Source organism: Ramularia collo-cygni (assembly GCF_900074925.1).
Source record: "Ramularia collo-cygni strain URUG2 genome assembly, contig: RCC_scaffold17, whole genome shotgun sequence".
In the NCBI taxonomy this organism is placed as follows: domain Eukaryota; kingdom Fungi; phylum Ascomycota; class Dothideomycetes; order Mycosphaerellales; family Mycosphaerellaceae; genus Ramularia; species Ramularia collo-cygni.
This window is the reverse complement of record NW_019716271.1, coordinates 461,562-481,339: the sequence shown is the minus strand read 5'-3', so window position 1 is coordinate 481,339 and position 19,778 is coordinate 461,562. Positions and strand designations below refer to the sequence as shown.

Below are 19,778 nucleotides of genomic sequence, written 5' to 3'. Positions count from 1 at the left end.
AAGGTTCATGTCATGGCGTTGCGCCTACTGGTCAAATTGACTGGCCGACCGTGTTCACTGTTACAACCTGGGCAAAGCTCAGCTTAAAGTGATGGTACGCACGAGCACAGCGGAATCTCGTGCTGAGATATTCTGGGAAACAATTTCCTGAAAGCGCAGAAAGCTAGGCTGGTTTTCTCGCCATGTTCTGCCTTGAAAGCATAGTAGGTCAGACGTTCTGTAAGCAGTTTTTCATTCAAGCAACTCCCCTAGTATCTGATTTCCTCTGAATCAATTCCTCGTCATACGTTCAATAATCTCAATWTTCTTAAGTACAGCTCGTAAGGGTGTCCAGGAACCGCCTTCATCTGTTATCAGTCGAAGAGGTCATTTGTGCCAGCCGGACTTCAGCCTTCATTGGAGAGTGCACACGACAAGATTTCCTGCACGCCATAAACAAAATCCTGTATCAATGTGAGGACAGCTACTCGCCATCCGACTCTGGCAGCTCGACTGTAAAGTCCGGATCGAGAACACCAGGAGGAGGAACGGCTCCTGCGTTGACCATGAGATTCTTGTACTGCCGCTTCAACACGATAGCGGCATAGGTCTCCCCTCCCTTCTCGGCGACCACTCGAGAGATGAGATTCCACTTTTGGTTCTCAAAGGACTCCTCGACGTCACGCTTGGCGGCAATCAGAAGGCCGTTGTCTTCCTCTTTGATCACAGTGAAGTTTGACCTACGATTAAGTCAGCTCTCTGGAGTGGAAGCATCTAGGGATCGTTGACACGTACTTGAGTCGCGAATAGCGATTGGGCAGAGTCGAGGTGGCGGTCGTCTCGCCCGTCATTTCTGCCCATCGAGCGCGAATGGCCTTCCACTCATGTCCGGCCTCACGCATCGTGATGAGCTCTTTGTCAGCATCGTCGCACTCATCTAGGCTGCGCGGAATGACACGCGCATTCATCTGCTTCTTGGTGGAGTTACGCTTCCGCTTCTTAGTGGGAGGAAGAGCGTTTGGGCTGCTGAAAGGTGCCTCGCTGGCATTGGCAGCCGGCGTTGTCGTCACCGCTGAACTCGCTTGGGCTCCAGGCTGCTCGTCCGCGTTGGTGACTCTGAATATGGTGATGCGCTTCCGCTTCTTGAGAGTGGTAGCTGCTACGGCGGTGGAACTGGGTGGAATCGAGTGCGGGATCTTGTTGTCTTGCATTCGATCCATGCTGGCCTCGGACATGACCTCCGACAACTCTGCGGCTGCTGCAGTGGCGGCGTTCTGTCTGGCCTCCTCGATGAAGTCATTGGTCACGTTGGCGGGTGTTTTCGCGAAGGTGTTTTCGTTTTCGACCGGCGCGAGGAACATGCCCGCATTGGGGTCAAAGGGCTGGTCCGAATGGTCCGACATGTCGAGCGCGTGTGTTGTTGTTTTGGTTGAGTTGATGATGCGGTGGAGGCGGTCATTTAAGCAAGTTTGTCACTCTGACTTCCTCAATTTCACTCGAGCAAACATGGCCTGTCCCGGGATCCTCCACTTTTGTTGTCCCGCGACCAGAGCGCACGCATTCAGAGCGTCGAGGTGAGAATATCGCTGGTTCGACTATATCACAGCACTTGCGCCACGGTTTTCCAGCAGGAAATAGAAGGAAATGCCAGTCGAGGAAGTTGTGGCGCCCTTTTCAATGATCTGAGAACAAAAGGTTCTCTTGGTACGATCACGCCTAGCGAGGCTGATGTCGCGGGTGTTTCCAAAACCCGGCAGCGTCGCTTGCAGCRTGAAGCTATTGATGCTACAGCCTTTGCACTGCTGAAGAGCCGGCTATCGGAGAGAATGGAGACGCATGGCCCTTCAGCGCCGACTACAGATGCATGGTATAGATCATACGACACTTCAGCAAAGGTATGAAGAGTCACTGTTACATTGCCGCAGCAGCGAGAACAAATCTGCAGCTCGGAGGAAGGAAAGCTGATCAACCCTACCTGGCGGCTATCACGGAATTGAATGCTGCGGTTGCAAGCGTGTCACAAGCAATTCCAGTTGGCCAACTCATCCTGCCTGTCCGGCGAGAGGAACGGGCTAAGATCAGGACTTCTGGCATTTCACGCGGAACTCTCAACACCCAGCACACCCRAACTTCTACGAACGGCCAGGGCGGCACCACATACAAAGGGCGGACTTGTGCTGCGTCAGAAGTCCGTCCACTCTAGAGGTACAGCAAGCGAAGAGCGCACATCGAACAGCAATAAAGCAGTCAGGAAATTCTCCTATGCCCCCTATGAAAGCCAGGATCTTTGTATAGATCAAACCGGTTTCAAAAGTAGTTCTGGTGCAATGAAAGAGGAGTGATGAAGTAGGCGGAATTAAGCATCATCGAAAGCAGTGGACAAAACTCCAAGTAGAATACTCCAAGTATAGCGCAGGTACTTCTCGAAAGCCTCGCGAAATTGAAGATTGCCATCCTACCTGCAGTGTTCGTGCTATCTGTAATCACAAAAGCACGATGAAATAGACATTATTCGACAAGACATTCGACTCTCCGTAGGGTTGCTCTTTTTAGTGCTTATGGCTACCTGTTCGCGAGCGTTGTTATCGATTCGCTATACAGAGAGCCGTCAACCTTCAATCCCACCAGTCCTTGCTCCCATCGAGATGATGGTGTGTCATACAAAAACCTGTAATTGTGGAGGTAGATGTGCAATCACAACAACACAAGGCCAGATCAGATCCTTCACCAGCACCCATTGTCATTCCGACTCAGACATATACTTGAGGGCACCCGTGACCGGCGAGCAACAGACGTTGGACGACTAATAGAGAACGTGGAAAATGACACATCATCGTCTTCAACGGATTCCCCTTGAGGTGCCTGCCAGCCTTTCGGAGCCTCCAGAATCCATGGTTGCCACTGCGAAGTCCCTAATTCGAAAAGACTAAGCACGTGCGCTCCTCATCACACAGTCAGATCTCGAAACTGACCTAGATCATCTTTCTTCTCAGACCTTCCTCCTAGCAGAATTTGAATTTCCTGCTCCATTCCTCTGTCGAGCATCAGCTCCTCACTGTAAAAACTTAGTATAGGAACTCAGAATTTGATGCAGTATCACCTACACGCTACGACCATGTTCATCTCTCGCGGTCAGGTCAGGATGACCTCTGGCGGCCAGGAGACGCAGGGTTTGCATGTCACCGTTGTCTAGAGCTTGTAGAACTGCGTTCCAACCGCGATACATCAAATTTATGTCTGCGCCCCTCTCAAGCAGGTGTTCGATGTAGCTCATGTCGTCCTCTCGATGACGGCGAATCTAGAGTCTGTCAGTCTCATGCTTCCAGCTTCTAAGCAGCTTATGGCTTACAGCTTTAATGATAGGTAGATGCTCTCCTGGAGAATTAACGTCTGCTCCAGCCTCACACAGGTACATGAAGATCGACTTTCTGTTCTCGCGGATAGAAGTGGTAAGAGGTGAAAATACTCCTCCGGTTCTGCCCTCGATGTCCTTGCCCTTGGCAAGCAATAGTTTCACACTGTCCAATTTGTCGGCGACGACAGCTGTCTCGATGGCACCATTATTAATCTTCTCCTCGGGAATGTACGGGAGTATTTTCGCCAGAATGTCCGGGTTATGAACAGCCAGGGTCATAGGCCACTCCTGACCTCGGACAGCCGGATCAGCTCCATGTGCAAGAAGGATGTCAATCATCTCGGTTCTGTTCTCGCAAATAGCAGTCGTCAATGCCGTATGGTTCTTCTCGCTGCGAGCATTCGGATCGCAGTTGTGATTAAGCAGAAAGATCAAAGCATCTTTGTCGTTCTTTGCAACTGCGTGCTCAACGATTCCTCTCGGCTCGTGAGGACTAGCTCCGGCGTCTAAAAGCTTTGGCATCAGATATGTGCGATGATACGACACGCATTTGAACAAGGGATACTCTAATGCTGCAAGGTTTGGATCAGCACCGCTAGCGAGAAGCATATCTACAAGATCCTCTCTGTTGTCACGAATTGCAGAGCAAAGCGGCGTGTAGATGCCATCTTTCTTGGAGTTGACCTATAGAAGTATAAGCGTCGTCTTGGAAACAAGGGAGGCAGTCTTTTTGGAACTCACATCTGCACCACGCTTCAGCAGGAGGTCGATGATTGGCCGATGGTTGCTCGACGTTGCGAGCTCTAGAAGCCCTGGAGCGCGGCGAAGGTCCGCCCCGCGCTCGAGCAATGTCTCGAGCATCTGAAGCTGATTGAGATGTACAGCTGGCCACAGCAAGATCTTGGGACCGGGCATGTTGGCATCTGCTCCTGAATCGAGAAGTAACGTAAAGAGGTCTTGTCGTTTCGCATTGAGTGCCTTGAAGAGCGGAGTTTCGCCATGTTCATTCTTGAGATTGACATCAGCACCGTATACGAGCATAGCTTGGACCAGCTGCAGTGAAGTTGTCAGRTTCATCGCTTGCGTGAACGGTGTTTCGCCGTTTGTTTGCGGAGCGTTGCAGTCAGCGCCATATTGCAGATACAGCATTGCAAAGTTGAAACGATTTCCGGTGGAGCACATTGACAGGGGCGTCTCGCCATTGGGTCCACCAGAAGCATTTGGTTGCGCTCCATACTTTATGAGCAACTGCGCTGCTTCATAGAAGGAATGCTTGGTAGCTATGTGCAGTAGTGTATTCCCGTCGACATCCTTGGCTGTAGGCGCAGCGCCGAATGCCAGTAGAAGTTGAAGAGTCTGCAGATCATGGTTCGCAATTGCTACTCCAAGAAATTTGGTTTGAGGGGAAAGACCACAGTCCAGCAGCTGCTCTACCATTTTTTGGTCTCTATGCTGGACAGCACTGGCGAGAGCGATGTTTGAAGAGTCCGGAACATAACCGACATGCTTGGGTGTCCAGCGGGATGCCTTCGATGGGTCCACTTGCATGCGCGTAGCTTGCTTCGGAACTTGCTCGATGCTGTTGGCGTGGCTGTTGGGCCCGTCCATTTGTGGATGCATGTTCAGGATAGAGGTGATGTCTGTAAAATCCGAGATTGAATCAATGGCGATACTGCTACGATCACTCCGACTTTGCGAGGTCGTGAGTGATTTGGCAGACGAGCTTGCGGGCGTTTGACGGCGCTCGAACGTACCATCAGAGGCCTCAGAGGCGCTAGCAGGGCTTGCGAGATTCATGTCCCGACGAGACGATACACGCGGTGCATAAAGATTTGATCCGGCGGCGAAAGCAGGCGTAGGAGGGAAAGGTCCAGCCTTGGAGGGGGGAGGTCCAGTCCTGGGCGGCAAATTTGCCCTGGTACTTTCTTCTATTGTCTGCAAAGCTGTTCCTCCTTTGGTCGGATCGGGAATCTGCAGTATAGCAGCAAGAGCCGTAAGTCCTATTCCCCTATCGGAATCATACTTGCTCTCAACAATCGTAGACCCGAACATCATTGCGCTCACGCTAAGGGCTGCTCGAGTAGATGCCAGTGTTGTTCTCAACTTGTCCAGATCATTATCGGAGAACATGGAGAGGAGACCCTTTCCTAGTCTGCCTAACCCAGAGCTTTTCTCACCAGCCACAAGCCTGTTGACCACCTGATCGAGTACAACAAAAGCAGTCTTGGTCTGAAGTAGTCGCGCCTTGAGTTCTTGTTCGATGTCACCGGGCAATGTGATTGTCGTGCGAGAGAGCCCAGCGCCTGTTACAAAGCATAGAACCATCAGCATTCGTGCCCAACAACGGAGCATTCGTCGAACCTACGTGCTGAAAAGAGAGCGCGGCTGATACCGAGAAACTCAATGGCACACTCCTTGATTCCATGGCGTGGATGCTTGGCAATGCTGAGATACTCGAGTGTGTGAACTGCGATTCCATTGCCGAGGGCAATAGTATTCGAGCAAAGCTCCAGGCTTGATCCCCTCGCTGGCGCCATGGGAGTGTCAATTGTAGGCAGACCTATTTAGTGGCCGTATGTGCTGATCGGCGCTGTATCGGAAGATCGTGTGAGGTACGGGTCGATTGTGGAGAGCTCGCTGTGAAGTATATCGATTGAGGCCAGGTTCAGATCTATAAAGGGATTCAGGCACGCTCTATGGCCTACCTGCATGGTGGCCATGAAGTCTTGCGAGTCTCAAGGAACTGCATCCCGGGAGCCGATGGTCGCCCCTCAAATCTTTGACAAGCGAATCATCTCGAGCAATGGATACCGTTATGCCATCTGGGGTGGGCGAGACTCGCTGGAACTTGTCTCTAGTAAGCAGTTGGGGAGGACTAGCACATGTTTGCAGCGTGTGGCTTCTGTGCACGAGTCGTAAGCGACGGTTTCAAAACAAGGCTGATGGTCGAAAGAACCTGGCTTGACGGGCACTGACGACCAACGACGTCTTTGGAGAATGGTCCGGTCGAACGGCCAAGGAGGGGAGGGGAGCTCTTCGGTATTGGCAACGGGGCATCTGATCCCATGGCCATGTAGAGTGAATAGTTTGCTGTTCCCTCTCAGGCGATGCTTTCGCAGAAGCAATGTCCATGCTGTCCTCGAGAGAAGCAATGTGGCGTATTAGGTCGCTGGTACTAGATGCATTTGTGGCTCAATGCTCGAGAGACGCTGACTCAATGATTGTTGCTGGTATACAGTCAGAGCGCCTCCGAACCTAGCTGCAAATGCTGAATGTCATATATGTTTATGAGTAAATATGGTGAACTTGCCGCTCGGCGATCTGGAAACTCTCGTCCTTTGAATGCTTTCAGTATTGTGTTGACGAGACCTACAGAAATGAAAGATGCAGCATTCGCATGGACTCATATCCTGAGTAATGTGAAGCCACGCGATCTAGGCCCATGGGCGTTTCGCCTCGTGGCAGCGCTTATACAGCGGCGACACTTCCGCGGCTGTGGGGCTTGTCTCCTTTCCAAGACCATGACTCTTGCATTGGCTGAATGTCTAGCAATGGCCAGACGCTTGGCAAAGACGCGTTTTCAAGAAGGTGGCCGGTTGGCTGTGGAGCGCTTCCAGGTAGGAGACAGCTTTCTCTCGCGCGTTCATTATCTTGACGTGAATTTTTGATTCGACTCGGTTCCCCAGGCTCAAAAGTTCGTAGGCTCGAGAGAGGTGGAGATGCGAAGTGACGTTGGTTGGTGGGAGGAAGGAGGATTGGAAGTTCTGTCCAAGCGATCGCGGCTGCCATGTGGGTTGGCCTGGGAAGACCAGCTTGCACATCCGTCGATGCTCGTACAACAATTGAATAATCTCCCTGGTCTTCTCAACAACACACGACACCCGCGATGATTTACACGACGCAGATTGTCCGTCTCGATGGGTTGACACTGGTAGCATCAGTGGACGACGCACAGGCACAGGAGTTGGGCGAGTTAAAGGGAAACATCAGACAAGTGATCAAGAAGCTCACGCCCAATTCCGAACCGCGAGCGTCCATTGAAAGCGCCAAATACTCTATACAGTACGTGGACGTCCCTTGTATCCCACTCCGTGCCGCTGACTGGAGTTTCTGCCAACAGTTACGTGCTCAATGACAACGTCGCCTACCTCGCCATCACCGAACGCAGCTACCCGAAGAAGCTGGCACTCACATACCTCGAGGATGTGCGTGCAGAGTTTCAGACGTCTTACAAGCGCGATGCGTATCTGGATCCTCAGCTCCGTCCGTACGCATACGGCGAATTCGATCGATTCATAGAGCGCACGAAGAAGACATATCAGGACAGCCGGGCGACAGACAACTTGGGGAGACTGAATGATGAGCTCAAGGACGTCACGCAAGTCATGACAAAAAACATTGAGGATTTACTATACCGTGGAGATTCGCTGGAGAAGATGGGTAAGAGCCATGTTGACACCTCATGACACGAATAGCAGTGCTAATGCGGTGATTCCCACAGGCGACATGTCTTCAAGGTTGAGAGAAGACTCGGCCAAGTACAAGCGTGCAGCAGTACGGATCAACTGGGAACTGCTGCTCAAGCAATACKGCCCTTTCGCAGGCCTTGGCCTTGTGATACTCATTCTTCTTGTGTGGAGATTCTGGTAGAGTGCTTTGCACATTGCTTTCACGAAACATAACGTGGAGTTGGTTGGATGAAGATACCCAAAACGAGCAAGACGGTGCTCTCACATTGACACAGCCAACTCAGTTTGTACCGGACCGGTGCAGTGAGACTGCCTCTTCACGACGAATTGAGGGAGAAGCAAAGGGAGACGAGACTCGACTCTTTGAGATGCACGCTGCCGTACTCTACGCGACGRCGGCTCGCAACGACTTGCAATCTGTGTCGATAGGCCCTCCAAAATTTACGAGTCTACCCACATTGGACTGTTGGGAGCGGAGAATGCAGCGCTTCAGACTTGAAAGAATTTGTGAAAAGGTCATGGAAGTCGGATTGCTTGTATTAACGAGAGGAGTGGCGGTGCACAGCTGTGCACCTGGTCCAGAATCATTGCAGTCAGGGGTATCTCGAACGCTCATCAACGGCAATGCATCATCCCTCATGCAGCAACAGGCTGAGCCTTCTTCTCCTTCTTGAACTTGGCCAAAAGCTTCTTCACGATATCCATAGGCGACGTCTTCTGCTTCTTTGGGGCCACGGGCTCTGCAGGCTTCGCCGCAGCGGGTTCGGTTGCTGTAGTAGTGGTTGCGATGGGGGCGGCGGTCTCATCAGCAGCAGCGGTTGTAGGTTCCGGCGCTGGAGCAACTGCGGAGTAGCCACGGTCGTCAACAGGTGTACTGTACGGTTTGAACAAGGATGATGAGTTATCTGTACCTTCAGGGACGCTGAGATCAGGCGCGACTTTGTTTTCCGCCATGTTTGGTTTCGACGATGATGTCTGAGGTTGGAGGGCTGATGTGCTTGTGATGGGATTTTTGGTGATTCTGTTCCTGGTGCTGAGTTGTAGAGAGGAGGGAAATGACAATTTAATTGCGAAGTAACCTTATCATATTGCAGTGTGCAGGGTGGTAGCATGTGATGGTATCGGGGAGGTCAGCTGGGACTACAAGGTATCTGCGACCAATCTCTGTGCTCCGGATGTCCAAGCTTACTGTGAAGGGTGCATCAATCAACACCTCACACTGGCGACTATGTATCGCACATGTCACTTTGACCGTGGCAGTGTATCTTTTTCGCCGACACGAGAAACACCTAATCGGTGCTCTATCGGCGGCCCATGGCAAAAAAGGCTCCGACAGCCGAAAGTCACAGAAGTAAAATATTCATCATCACGATTCCTAGAATTCACTCCTTCTTTCATTCACATGCGGGAACCCAAGAACTGATATTAGCTTCTTCGATGGACTAAGCGACACTTGCTGGTTACACCTTGTAACCTGCGATCATATCGCCAGCCATCCACTACATGCCACGCCACAGTATCCTCTTCGTCGATGCATACGACTCATTCTCCAATTCAATCATCGCTCTGCTCGAAGCAGAGCTGCCTGTCAGCGTCGAGAGCATCAAGATAGATGATCCTCGCTTCGTCCTCAACGACGATGCTTTTTTCAACTTTCTCGATGGCTTTGACGCTGTCGTCGCCGGACCTGGACCCGGCCATCCTGCCAACCCGGAAGACATCGGATTGATCAACAAGCTGTGGACTCTGCCTGATCAACACCTCCTACCCGTACTGGGAATCTGCCTAGGCTTCCAGAGTCTATGTCTCGCGTTCGGAGGCTCAGTCGAGAGGTTGAAGCAACCTCGTCATGGCATCATGGCCATTCTCACGCACTCCGGAAAAGACATTTTCGTGGGAACCGGCAAGCTTGTCGCGACGCAATACCATTCACTTCACGTTCGCCTGCAGAGCGTGGTCGGTCCTGGTTGGGACTTCTGGCAGCCTTCGGATCAGTGCGAGAGCCTCGTTCCTCTAGCATGGGATCTCATGAATGTTAGCAACGGGCCAACATTGATGGCTGTGAGACACGCTCAGAAGCCATTCTGGGGAGTTCAATATCATCCGGAATCAATCTGTACCAACAAGGAAGGCCAGAAGGCGATTGGAAAGTGGTGGAAACACGCCAGTGCTTGGAAGTCGCAACCTTCACGTGGCAACCGCGCTTCGCTGCTGCACGTGGACGGGCTTCAGCAGAGCGAAATTCGCATGCTCAGCTCTTCAACTAACAAAGTGGAGGAGCCCATTCGCCAAGTTCACTGGCTCGAGTTCAAGGCATACACTTCTCCGGACGTCGCCTTCGTTGCAGAGGTTCTGCGCGACGACAGTTGCTCCGAGCCGCTCGTTCTGGAATCTGGAACTCGCCATGGAAAGGCTGTCAATCCAGAGACTGGCCGCTTCAGTATCATTGGTCTGCCTGACGCTTCGTCCACGCACATCAGATACTCTACAGCGAGTGGAGTGTTGGATGTTACTAGCAAGGGTAAAACTGTTCTTGAAAAGCACGTCACGGCCGAACAAGCGCTATCCTACGCCGATGAGTTTGTGCTGAACAACAAAGCTTCAGGCGGGTTGGATACCCTGCCGTTCTGGGGAGGACTTGTTGGGTTCATCTCCTACGAAGCTGGCCTGGAAACTATCAAGGTAGCTCCATCGGGAGCGACACCGGAGCACTCTGACATCTCGTTCATCTTTGCCGAACGAAGTGTCATTATTGACAACAAGGAAGCAAAGATCTACGTGCAATCTTTGCGTGATCACGATGAAGGTTGGCTACATCTGATTGCGGAACGGCTACAACAGAGTCTCGCCAACCACGATGAAGCAGAGAAGACTTCGATCGATGGCAAGATTTGTGCCCAAGTCGTAAGCGAGCCACAGAAGAACGAATACTGCCGCAAAGTCCTCGAGTGTCAAGCACACTTGCGAGCAGGAGAATCTTACGAGCTTTGCTTGACCGACCAGTCGCTGCTCAAGACAGCTGTAGACGGCTGGTCGATGTACCGTCGACTGAGAAGCCGCAACCCAGCGCCTTTCAGTGCTTACCTCCGATTGCAGTCTCGTCAAGGACCGGGTCTCACGGTCGTGGGTAGCAGCCCAGAGCGGTTTCTGTCCTGGTCGCGGGATGGTAAATGCCAGTTCCGGCCCATCAAGGGCACCGTGAAGAAGAGCCCAGGAGTGACGAGAGCAAAAGCTGAGGAGGTCCTTGGATCTGCCAAGGAGCGTGCAGAGAACTTGATGATTGTGGATCTTATCAGACATGATCTCAGCGGCGTGAAGGGGTACGTTATTTCAATATCGTTCTTTCGGATTCATCACTAATGCTGCGGACAGAGTTGCAAACGTCAGTGTGCCGAAGCTGATGTCGATTGAAGAGTACGAGACTGTCTTCCAGCTCGTCTCTGTCATCGAAGGAGATCTTGAGCCGGCAGCTTCTGGCGTGGCTGTTCTCGCCGCTTCATTGCCTCCAGGATCAATGACTGGAGCACCCAAGAAGCGCTCATGTGAGCTGTTGAAGGACCTTGAGGGTGGCAAGCCCAGAGGTCTCTACAGCGGTGTGATCGGCTTCCTTGATGTCGGTGGTGGTGGAGACTTCTCGGTGGTGATTCGGACAGCCTTCAAATGGGACGATGAAGGAGATGTCTGGCGGGTTGGTGCTGGTGGTGCCATAACGGCTTTGAGTGATGCTGAGGCGGAGTGGGAGGAGATGATGACGAAGCGGGAGAGCGTGTTCAACTCACTTCTCTAGCTGATTGTGTACGATACGGATGAACACAAGCTACATTTTTTCAGGATGATCATTTAAGAGGAACCTTGCTCACATCCATGTGCCGCCGGCTTCGGAAGACAGCCTCTTCCGCAATTATGAACAGCTTACGGACAATGCTCCGTACTCGACCGCGAGGAATCAGCCATATAATGACCGTGTTTCTTTTCTTCATTTGAAGTGGCCGCCGGACTCCCGGAATAATTTGATATATAAAACTAGTTCTACAACTGGCTGCAGCATCTTTCTTAAATTTGCACATGAATCACAGGGTCTATTTATAATCTCATTCCCTACGTATCTCAACAATTGTCTCTGGGAGCGGAAGGATCACCGACCTGTACATCGACTCCTTGCTGGATCCTTTCATCCGCATCATCATACAGGTCATTTCGTCGGATCAGGCCACTTCGTCATTGACGACTCCCCGCATCCCTGATCCCTAGACAGCAGCAGTCATGGCGGCCGTCACCACTGGAAACTCCGCCATCTCCCGCCCCGATTCGCCCGCTTCACTCGACGGATCCTTCAAATCGATCGACTCCCAGCACGCGATCAATGACACGCCCGCGAGCAGCGCAACGAACACGACCGTGGGGGCAGCAGAGGAGGAATGGACGGCGCCGAAGGATGGCCCGCTGAAGACACCGATCCCCAGACCATCGGCCTTGACGAAGCCCACGCCTCAGCCAGTCCTCACCGCTGAGCAGGAAACAAAGTACATTTCCGTCCTCGCCGATGTCTCGACATGGACCACCGTTCCAGCGTCCACGGCGAAGAATGCACCCCTAGAACCACTGCAGGATCACGAGAAGATGTTCCTCACCCGCGAATGCCTCCTCCGCTACCTACGCGCCACCAAGTGGTCGGTACCGAATGCCCTGAAACGTCTGCAAAGTACTCTATCATGGCGAAGGGAATACGGCGCCGACACCTTCACACACGACTACATTTCGCCTGAAAATGAGACGGGCAAACAGGTGGTGCTGGGCTACGACAATGAGCAGCGGCCATGTCTATACCTGCTGCCCGGCAATCAGAACACCAAGATGAGCGATCGTCAGATCCACCATCTATGCTACATGCTGGACCGCACAATCGACATGATGCCCCCTGGCGTCGAGACTTCGGCCCTGATTATCAATTTCGCGGGATCCAAAGCAGGAACGGTGCCCACTGTTGGCCAGGCACGTGCTGTGCTGAATATTCTTCAAAACCACAACCCTGAGCGTTTGGGCAAGGCTTTGATCCTCGAGACGCCGTGGTATGTCAACACCTTCTTCAAGCTGATTTCGAGCTTCATCGATCCTGTCACGCGGGAGAAGATGAAGTTCAACGAGAATTCGAACAAGTTTGTGCCCAAGGAGCAGTTGTGGAAAAAACTTGGTGGGGAGTGTGACTTTCAATATGACCACGATGTCTACTGGCCGGCTTTTGGCAAGATGGCGAGTGCGAAGAGGGAGGCTTACAAGAGTCGATGGGAGAGCGGTGGAAAGAGGCTGGGCGAGTCCGAGGAGTATCTCCGAGGAGGACAGGCAAAGAGTCTGCAGGAGGTTGAGAAGGAGAGGGAGTCGACCGCCGGTGCTGCTGATGCGGTTGCGGATGATGTTGCAAAGTTGAGCGTTTAGATGGAATCCATTATTGGGAAGAGCGCGAGCTAGGTTTATGGGTATCATGAGGAAGGCATGCATGCTCGGCGTTGGCAGGCAAAGGTGGTTACGGCGCATGAAACGATTGATTGGGCGGATTTGTTGTGCAAGCCGCTTTCTAGCCTGGGAATCAGGCCCATAGAGCGGGCACTCGAGGGGATGTACAGATCAAAGAGCAAGGCGTTCCTGCGTTCCTCCTTTGCGCCCATTTCGCTGGTATCACTTTCGCGCTCACCGGTATCTCCTTCTCCTTCTATTCCAAGGCCGTGAGGGAAGGAAGGCAAGGCAAGTATTCTACCTACTTCGTTCCTCGACAATAGCCCTGCACTTCTCAACCCTCACTACTTCACACATCAACAAAAATCGTCAAGCAACATCGCTACTCCATCTCGCGCGTCCATCACTACTTAGTTCCACAGAACAGCAGCCGTTCCAGCATCTCGTAAAACATACAATTGGCCGATAGAGCAGGAGGTCGACGCTCCGGGGCTGAACTTCGCATCTGGTTTACAAGCAAGCAAGCAAGCAAGAGCTATCTACACCTGGCAATCATGGACGAGCAAAACCCTTCCAAAGATTGGGGGTCAAAGCGCATGATACGCTGGCTGAAGAACTTGCGTCGCCGGAGCTCGAAGAAATACATCAAGCTGGTTCAGCATCCGCTCGCAACGAAGGAAGAATCGAAACCTCATCATCCGCTCGCAGCGAGGAAGGAATATCAACTTCAACACCCGATCGCTGCGGACGAAGAATCGAAGCCTCATCATCCACTAGCAGTGGACGAAGAATCTCAACCTCAACATCCGCTCACAGCGGACGAAGAATCTCAGTCTCATCAATCGCTCGAAGCGAGGGAGGAATCTCAGCCTCAACATTTCCTCGCGATGTTGCCCCTGGAAATCCAGGACCAAATTCTGGAGCTGCTCCCTGTTTTCGACATCGTGAAGATTCAGCCAAAAGGAGCTCTGGACCTACAGCCCGAGGGTGCCGTTCCAGAGATGGCTGCGATTGGACCACCTTCCCGGATTGGAACATCTTCCCCGATTAAATGGCGGTTCAACTTACACAGCACAAGACTGGAGAGGCATGTCGAACGCCACTTCACAAAGGCTCGAGGAGATGTTGTCCCACGTTTCAGACAATATCTCGCCCACCGCGGACTATATCTGAGGACGATCAGCACATGGAGCGCTGACATTGCATTTGATGTTTGTGAGGGGTTTGCAATCATCGAATTCTGCCGATCGAAGATGCGGCAGAGGGGAGACACGGTCCATCGGAGGAGAGAGCGCGCTTTGGTGTCCTCTGGACTGCAAGAGATCGTTACATTGCTTCGCAGGCTCCTGGATATTCACATCTTCGCGCATGTTGAACGTACACTCCCCCCCTCAGGTTTCCTCCAATCCTTCCTACGCCTCACGGAACCGCCTGTATTACCCACCCTTCACCTTAGCCGAGAGCGTCGAACGGGTATGTACCACGATATTGTGAAGCATGGCTTGGTTAAAAAGAGGCGTGGTATTTGGAATTGGCCTCACGGAGAAGGGCTCCCTCGCTATCCTCTCACACCGTTGTGCATTCCTGGCATCGTTGACGAGACGCTCAGAGAGAGATACGAAGGCTTATGTTCTGTTCCGACGCTGGGTTGGATTTTGGGTTGCGAATGGATGGAAAGAATGATCGACCCCATGGGAGAATACGCCTTTTGCGTGGAGACTCTATACGCGTGGATGAAAGTGGATGCGGCTCTGAAGTCAGGAAGACCTCTACACCACACGTATGCAGCCTTAGTGGTGAGCCAGATGTTTGTCTTTTGAGTGGACCAGCGAGTCGGATATGGGCAGTAGAAAGACAATCATTACAACGTCTCTTGATGCCGGCTCTCCTTGCAATGAATCGATGACCACGCTCGCGGGCGGGTTGTCGTGCTAAGAAGAGTAAGCAGTCTTGCGGAGAGTCGAGTATTTCACGGAGCCATGTCTTTCTGGTCGTGTCTTCTGTAGTCTTCGTCGAAGAAAGACGTCTTTGCTCGCAGGAGTCTGGGCAGCAACCATGAATGCCACAGGTCCTTGGAGGTTAGATTCGCTGATGCTCGAGAGAATTCTGTGAGTGTGAACAACCTTGGATGCAAAGAGACGCTGTACGGTACTCTGAGCTGAGGCACTTCCACAGCGTTGCTCCTCTTCGGTCAAGTCGGTGTCGATGCTCTTCATAAATCTCGACCTCTCTTCTAGGTCACCTCAACGACTCTCAATAACGGCAAGCAAACCAACCTGAGAAATAAATCGGAGACCATCAAGCACGATGACAAGAACTTTCCATTTTTACAGTTCCAACATGAAAAACACCCGCTACATGGGAAACCCCTTCTATCGCCCATATCCCTATTGGCACATATCAAACGCCGCTCCTTCATGCCCTTTCGCACTGGAAGGCAAATACATCTGGGAACCTTCACTCACCCATCTTCGTCGCGATGCTTCAGCCAAAGCTCGAAGTACTTTCTACTCCCGAGAAACATCACGGCCGAAAAGGTAGGATTTCGCCCAGTCCATGCAGACTAGAATACGGTTCCGTGCTGTGAGGATCGTTAGTCTCATCTCCATTAATGAATGCCAGGAACGTTCAAACTTACAGCTAAAGCACATGCTCAAATAAGCCGATCTCCAGAAGAGATATGTCAATTGTCCACCACTGGCGAGGTTTCCCGWCAACCAGGAGATATCGGCCACGGCCTTTTMGCTGCCAATGTATGCCATGGAACCCTGGTGAGAGTATTCAAAAGGACCCATTTGCTTAACACGACGTAATCTTCTCTGCAAGTCTTTGATGTTCTCGAAGACTTGGTCGCGGGCTTCCTTGTTCGGTGCTAAGCTTTGCTCATCTGATAGAGTTGCGAGCTGACCCTCGATTTCCTCGGTCTTGGCCATTTGATTGAAGAGGCGAGCGAGGAAAGCACCTTCCTGACTGGCGACTTGTGCGGTGGGAGCGTAGTTGGCAATGGCGCAGTCACCGACAGCCCAGATGTTCTCGGTTCCCTTCACGACCAGGTATTCGTTGACTGCGAGACCACGTCTTGAGTCCTTTTGAGCGGGAATCTGAGCCATGAGGTCCTTGACAATTGGTCTCACGGCGTTGCCAGTAGCCCAAACAAGCAGGCCATATGGAATCTTCTCGGTCACTTTCTGGCCGCTCGCATCCGTGTATTCAGCTTCAATGTACTTTTCCGTGACGTTCTTGACCATGGTCTTTGTTCGAATGTCGATGGTCTCCTCTTTGAAGGTTTGCTCGGTGTAATCGATGAGGCTCTTGGAGAAGGATGGCAGGACAGACGGCAGAGCTTCGACGAGGGTAACATGAAAGTTATTCTTGATTTCCGGAATCCACTTGCGAAGGTCATGCTCGAAGAAGTCCTGCAGTTCACCAGCGAATTCCACACCGGTAGGACCGCCACCGACAACAACCATGTGCAGCAGGCGCTTGATCTCCTCGGGCGATTGATCCTTGAAAGTGGCAGATTCACAGCAGTCCATGATACGCTTGCGGATTTGCTGTGCATCACCGACTTCCTTCAAGAAGCATCCATGCTCCCGCACACCGGGAATRCCAAAGGTGGCGTTCTCCGCGCCAACACCAACAACCAGCATGTCGAATGGCACCTCGTTCATGGAAGTTGATCCCTTGACGTCAGAGTCATCACTAATGTATACCACTCTCTTCTCGTAGTCGATCTTGGTCGCTTCGGCTTCGTAGTACTTGACGGCGGTCTTCTTGTGGCGGAGGAAGTTGCGAATCGGCTCCATAATGCTACGGTGTTCGATCGTTCCGGTGGTGCACGATGGCAGGAGCGGCGTGAAGAGGAAGTAGTTGCGGGGCGAGATGACAATGACATTGTAGTTTTCGGTATCGAGCTTCTTCAGCAGAGAGACGGAGCCCCAACCAGTACCCAGCACGACCAAGGTCTTCTTGGATGGATCGGGCTCGGCCTGATCAACGGGGTTTCGGTTGATGTAGATGCCATATCCAACATATCCCAGCGTTCCCAGCACGGAGAGATAGGTCAATCGCCACGTCCAACGCAGCAGACTCCAAGAGCGCTTCTTGACGACAGGCCGAGACTGGTCTGCAACTCCACGGCGGAAGCTGGCGCGTAACAGGGACTCTCGCGTGCTCGATGGGGTCTGCACCCTCGCATGCGGGCGGAAGGGTGAAGGGTTGGGACTCTTCTGCGCGGTCGCGAACCCGCGCTGCACGACGTGCTTGAAGCCATTGGCTCCTGTGAGCTGGGCGAACGGTCGCACTGCAGCTTTGGATRCCATGTTGGCGGTGACGTGAGGGTGAGGGCGCGATTGGCAACCCAAAAAGGTGGATGAGCGCAAAGTGAACGTGAAGGTTAAGGTATGGAAAGGCAGAGCTTCCAAGATAGGAACGATCGTACTGCCCAGGCGCCAAAAATTTATGATGTCGATCGTCAGCAGAAAGCACAAGCCTTTCCATTCCGAAACCAGGCCGGGTAGTTATTCCCGCCAAAAAGTCGCAACAGCAAGCAAAGCTCTCTAGGTATGCCTGATCAGTGACAATCGGCAAGGCTCTGTGTCATCACGAATCGATAAGATCATGCAACACCAATCACGAAGTGATCACGAAGTGAGATGGACACGCGACAAATGATTGCCTGGTCGATGTTTTATCTTGCTTCCTCAACCATTTGCTATGCAATAGTAGCTACGTGCACAATACTTGCCGGCTCTCCAGCGCTCCTCAACTCGGAGGATATTCCACGCAAMCACCCACGCCAGCAAATCGCCACAAACACAATGCGTACGCCTTGCAAATGCAAATCTGGGTATTTCGCTTAAACGATCAAAAACAGAATGCCATGCCGTCCTCAGGAGACAAGCTGGCGATTGAAGGAAGTCCCTTCCTCCAATCATTGTAGTCCAGCGCCAACGAAGAGAGCCGCGAGGATGGTCATGGCACATGGGATGGTCCAAGCAGCGCCATCGGAAGGCACATCGTCGAATGGGCTTCCCCCACCGCTTTTACTGTTCTGCGAGTCGATCGGCGTCGAGGTCGCAGAGCTGATGGTGCTGGTACCATCAAGCACGAATGTCGTCGTGGTCGGGCTCGCAGAGCTGGTAGAGGTCAACGTCTCTGTGCTATTGGACCCCGCTGTGGATGTCGTCGATGCATCTGGCCCGGTCGATGTTGCAGTCGATGTGTCTGATTGTGTTGATGTTGTTGATGCGCTAGACGATACACTTGCCTGCGCAATGTTGTTGTTTGGGCAGACGCTTCGAGGTCCATTGCCGGCCAGAAAGTACAGTAGGATGTTTCCAGCTTCGGGGTCGCTGCCAAAGTCTTCATCCGCACAGGCCGCCTTGACCTTCGTGGCCACTTCCTGGAGTCCCTTCAAACATGCCGCACTGCAGCTTGCAGTCTTTCCGAAGTCTTTCTCAGAGCAGCCACTGATGTCTGAAGTGTACACTACCTTGCAACCAGAGCTTAGGTTGGCAATCCGAGGGCTCCAATCGTTCAACGTCGAAGCCATTGCTGTGATAGGAAGTGCGATGACCGCTGCTGCTGAGACAAATGAACGCATATTGAGGTGGTGTGGAAGAGCAAGCACAAGATTTGAGCCGATCGTTGCGGGATCAATGTCTGGCGCTTAAAGATGCTCCCCTCGTGTTTGTAATCGTGATCTCTGAGTGGGTTTGCCAATAGTATCGAGATGGCTGCCAAAGCCGGGGAGATAAAGTGCGTCGCGTGTGGGTATGTATGTATCCGCGTGGCCGACCCAAGATGGTGAGAAGAAGAAAGGGACGGAGAAAGCACAATCGCAGAACAACAGTCTTGCGGCAATCGCTGCTGAAAGGAAAGCTGAGATGTGACAGCGGCAGGCTCCCGAGAGGTGACTGCTTGTGTGCTCTGTCGTCTGCCAGCTGACTTTTTGTGATGAGAGGTTTTGTAGAAAACGACGTTATGATTGCGAGACGTGTATCCTACCTGAACCCCCTTCGTTGGCTGGGAGTGTGAGAAAGCGAGTAAGTTGAGGTTGGGGCGCGTGGATAAAAGAAACATGAAACAAGAACTGGTTGTCGTGCAAGCTTCGTTTCAACCTCGAAGACGTCTCTGATTGGCTGTAGTCCAGACGAGACAGCGACAACGCCGACCTGCATTTGGGATTAGAAGCCTAACTTGGACATGACAAGAATCCAACTATGCGAATCCATGGCTGTGCTCGGCAGTTGAACAGATCTGCTCGGACCTTGAACACAATCAGTCACCGAAAGCATTTTATTTTCATCGCATACAGACGGCTATCCTTAGGATTTCAAGGCTATGGTTGCGCTCGCCTACCAATGTGTGGCGCGGCTAACATCACAATTTAAGCCCTTACGTGAGGAATGACAATGGAATGTCACGGTCCCGGTCGGTAGACTCTCGATCCCTGAGATATGAGCAGGGCAGAACTATGTCATGATGCCTCCGCCGATCTGCACCGTCACTTACCTCTCTAA

General features: G+C 52.2%; 9 protein-coding genes; 4 read left to right on the top strand and 5 right to left on the bottom strand.

Moving 5' to 3' along the window:
• Positions 1-463: 463 nt before the first annotated feature.
• Positions 464-1,382, bottom strand: RCC_09360 (uncharacterized protein; the record flags this gene model as incomplete). XM_023774602.1 has 2 exons in its annotated part: positions 464-719; positions 775-1,382. The coding sequence occupies 2 exons, from the start codon at positions 1,380-1,382 to the stop codon at positions 464-466; spliced, it is 864 nt and encodes a 287-aa protein (XP_023630370.1).
• Positions 1,383-2,703: 1,321 nt separating this feature from the next.
• RCC_09359 (related to ankyrin 3) lies at positions 2,704-5,871 on the bottom strand (the record flags this gene model as incomplete). XM_023774601.1 has 6 exons in its annotated part: positions 2,704-2,891; positions 2,952-3,034; positions 3,084-3,277; positions 3,329-4,018; positions 4,076-5,637; positions 5,700-5,871. 6 exons carry the CDS (start codon positions 5,869-5,871, stop codon positions 2,704-2,706), a joined length of 2,889 nt encoding a protein of 962 aa, XP_023630369.1.
• A 1,349-nt stretch (positions 5,872-7,220) lies between these two features.
• RCC_09358 (probable protein transport protein sec22) lies at positions 7,221-7,984 on the top strand (the record flags this gene model as incomplete). XM_023774600.1 has 3 exons in its annotated part: positions 7,221-7,396; positions 7,455-7,774; positions 7,836-7,984. 3 exons carry the CDS (start codon positions 7,221-7,223, stop codon positions 7,982-7,984), a joined length of 645 nt encoding a protein of 214 aa, XP_023630368.1.
• Positions 7,985-8,439: 455 nt separating this feature from the next.
• On the bottom strand, positions 8,440-8,757 carry RCC_09357 (uncharacterized protein; the record flags this gene model as incomplete). XM_023774599.1 has 2 exons in its annotated part: positions 8,440-8,645; positions 8,715-8,757. The coding sequence occupies 2 exons, from the start codon at positions 8,755-8,757 to the stop codon at positions 8,440-8,442; spliced, it is 249 nt and encodes an 82-aa protein (XP_023630367.1).
• Positions 8,758-9,306: 549 nt separating this feature from the next.
• On the top strand, positions 9,307-11,590 carry RCC_09356 (related to para-aminobenzoic acid synthetase; the record flags this gene model as incomplete). XM_023774598.1 has 2 exons in its annotated part: positions 9,307-11,123; positions 11,176-11,590. The coding sequence occupies 2 exons, from the start codon at positions 9,307-9,309 to the stop codon at positions 11,588-11,590; spliced, it is 2,232 nt and encodes a 743-aa protein (XP_023630366.1).
• Positions 11,591-12,066: 476 nt separating this feature from the next.
• On the top strand, positions 12,067-13,236 carry RCC_09355 (related to phosphatidylinositol transfer protein PDR16 and related proteins; the record flags this gene model as incomplete). The annotated part of the gene is made up of 1 exon (XM_023774597.1): positions 12,067-13,236. One exon carries the CDS (start codon positions 12,067-12,069, stop codon positions 13,234-13,236), a length of 1,170 nt encoding a protein of 389 aa, XP_023630365.1.
• Positions 13,237-13,808: 572 nt separating this feature from the next.
• On the top strand, positions 13,809-15,074 carry RCC_09354 (uncharacterized protein; the record flags this gene model as incomplete). The annotated part of the gene is made up of 1 exon (XM_023774596.1): positions 13,809-15,074. The coding sequence occupies one exon, from the start codon at positions 13,809-13,811 to the stop codon at positions 15,072-15,074; it is 1,266 nt and encodes a 421-aa protein (XP_023630364.1).
• A 687-nt stretch (positions 15,075-15,761) lies between these two features.
• Positions 15,762-17,576, bottom strand: RCC_09353 (probable alternative NADH-dehydrogenase NDH2; the record flags this gene model as incomplete). XM_023774595.1 has 2 exons in its annotated part: positions 15,762-15,835; positions 15,893-17,576. 2 exons carry the CDS (start codon positions 17,574-17,576, stop codon positions 15,762-15,764), a joined length of 1,758 nt encoding a protein of 585 aa, XP_023630363.1.
• A 611-nt stretch (positions 17,577-18,187) lies between these two features.
• Positions 18,188-18,859, bottom strand: RCC_09352 (uncharacterized protein; the record flags this gene model as incomplete). Its single annotated transcript, XM_023774594.1, has 1 exon — positions 18,188-18,859. The coding sequence occupies one exon, from the start codon at positions 18,857-18,859 to the stop codon at positions 18,188-18,190; it is 672 nt and encodes a 223-aa protein (XP_023630362.1).
• Positions 18,860-19,778: the final 919 nt, after the last annotated feature.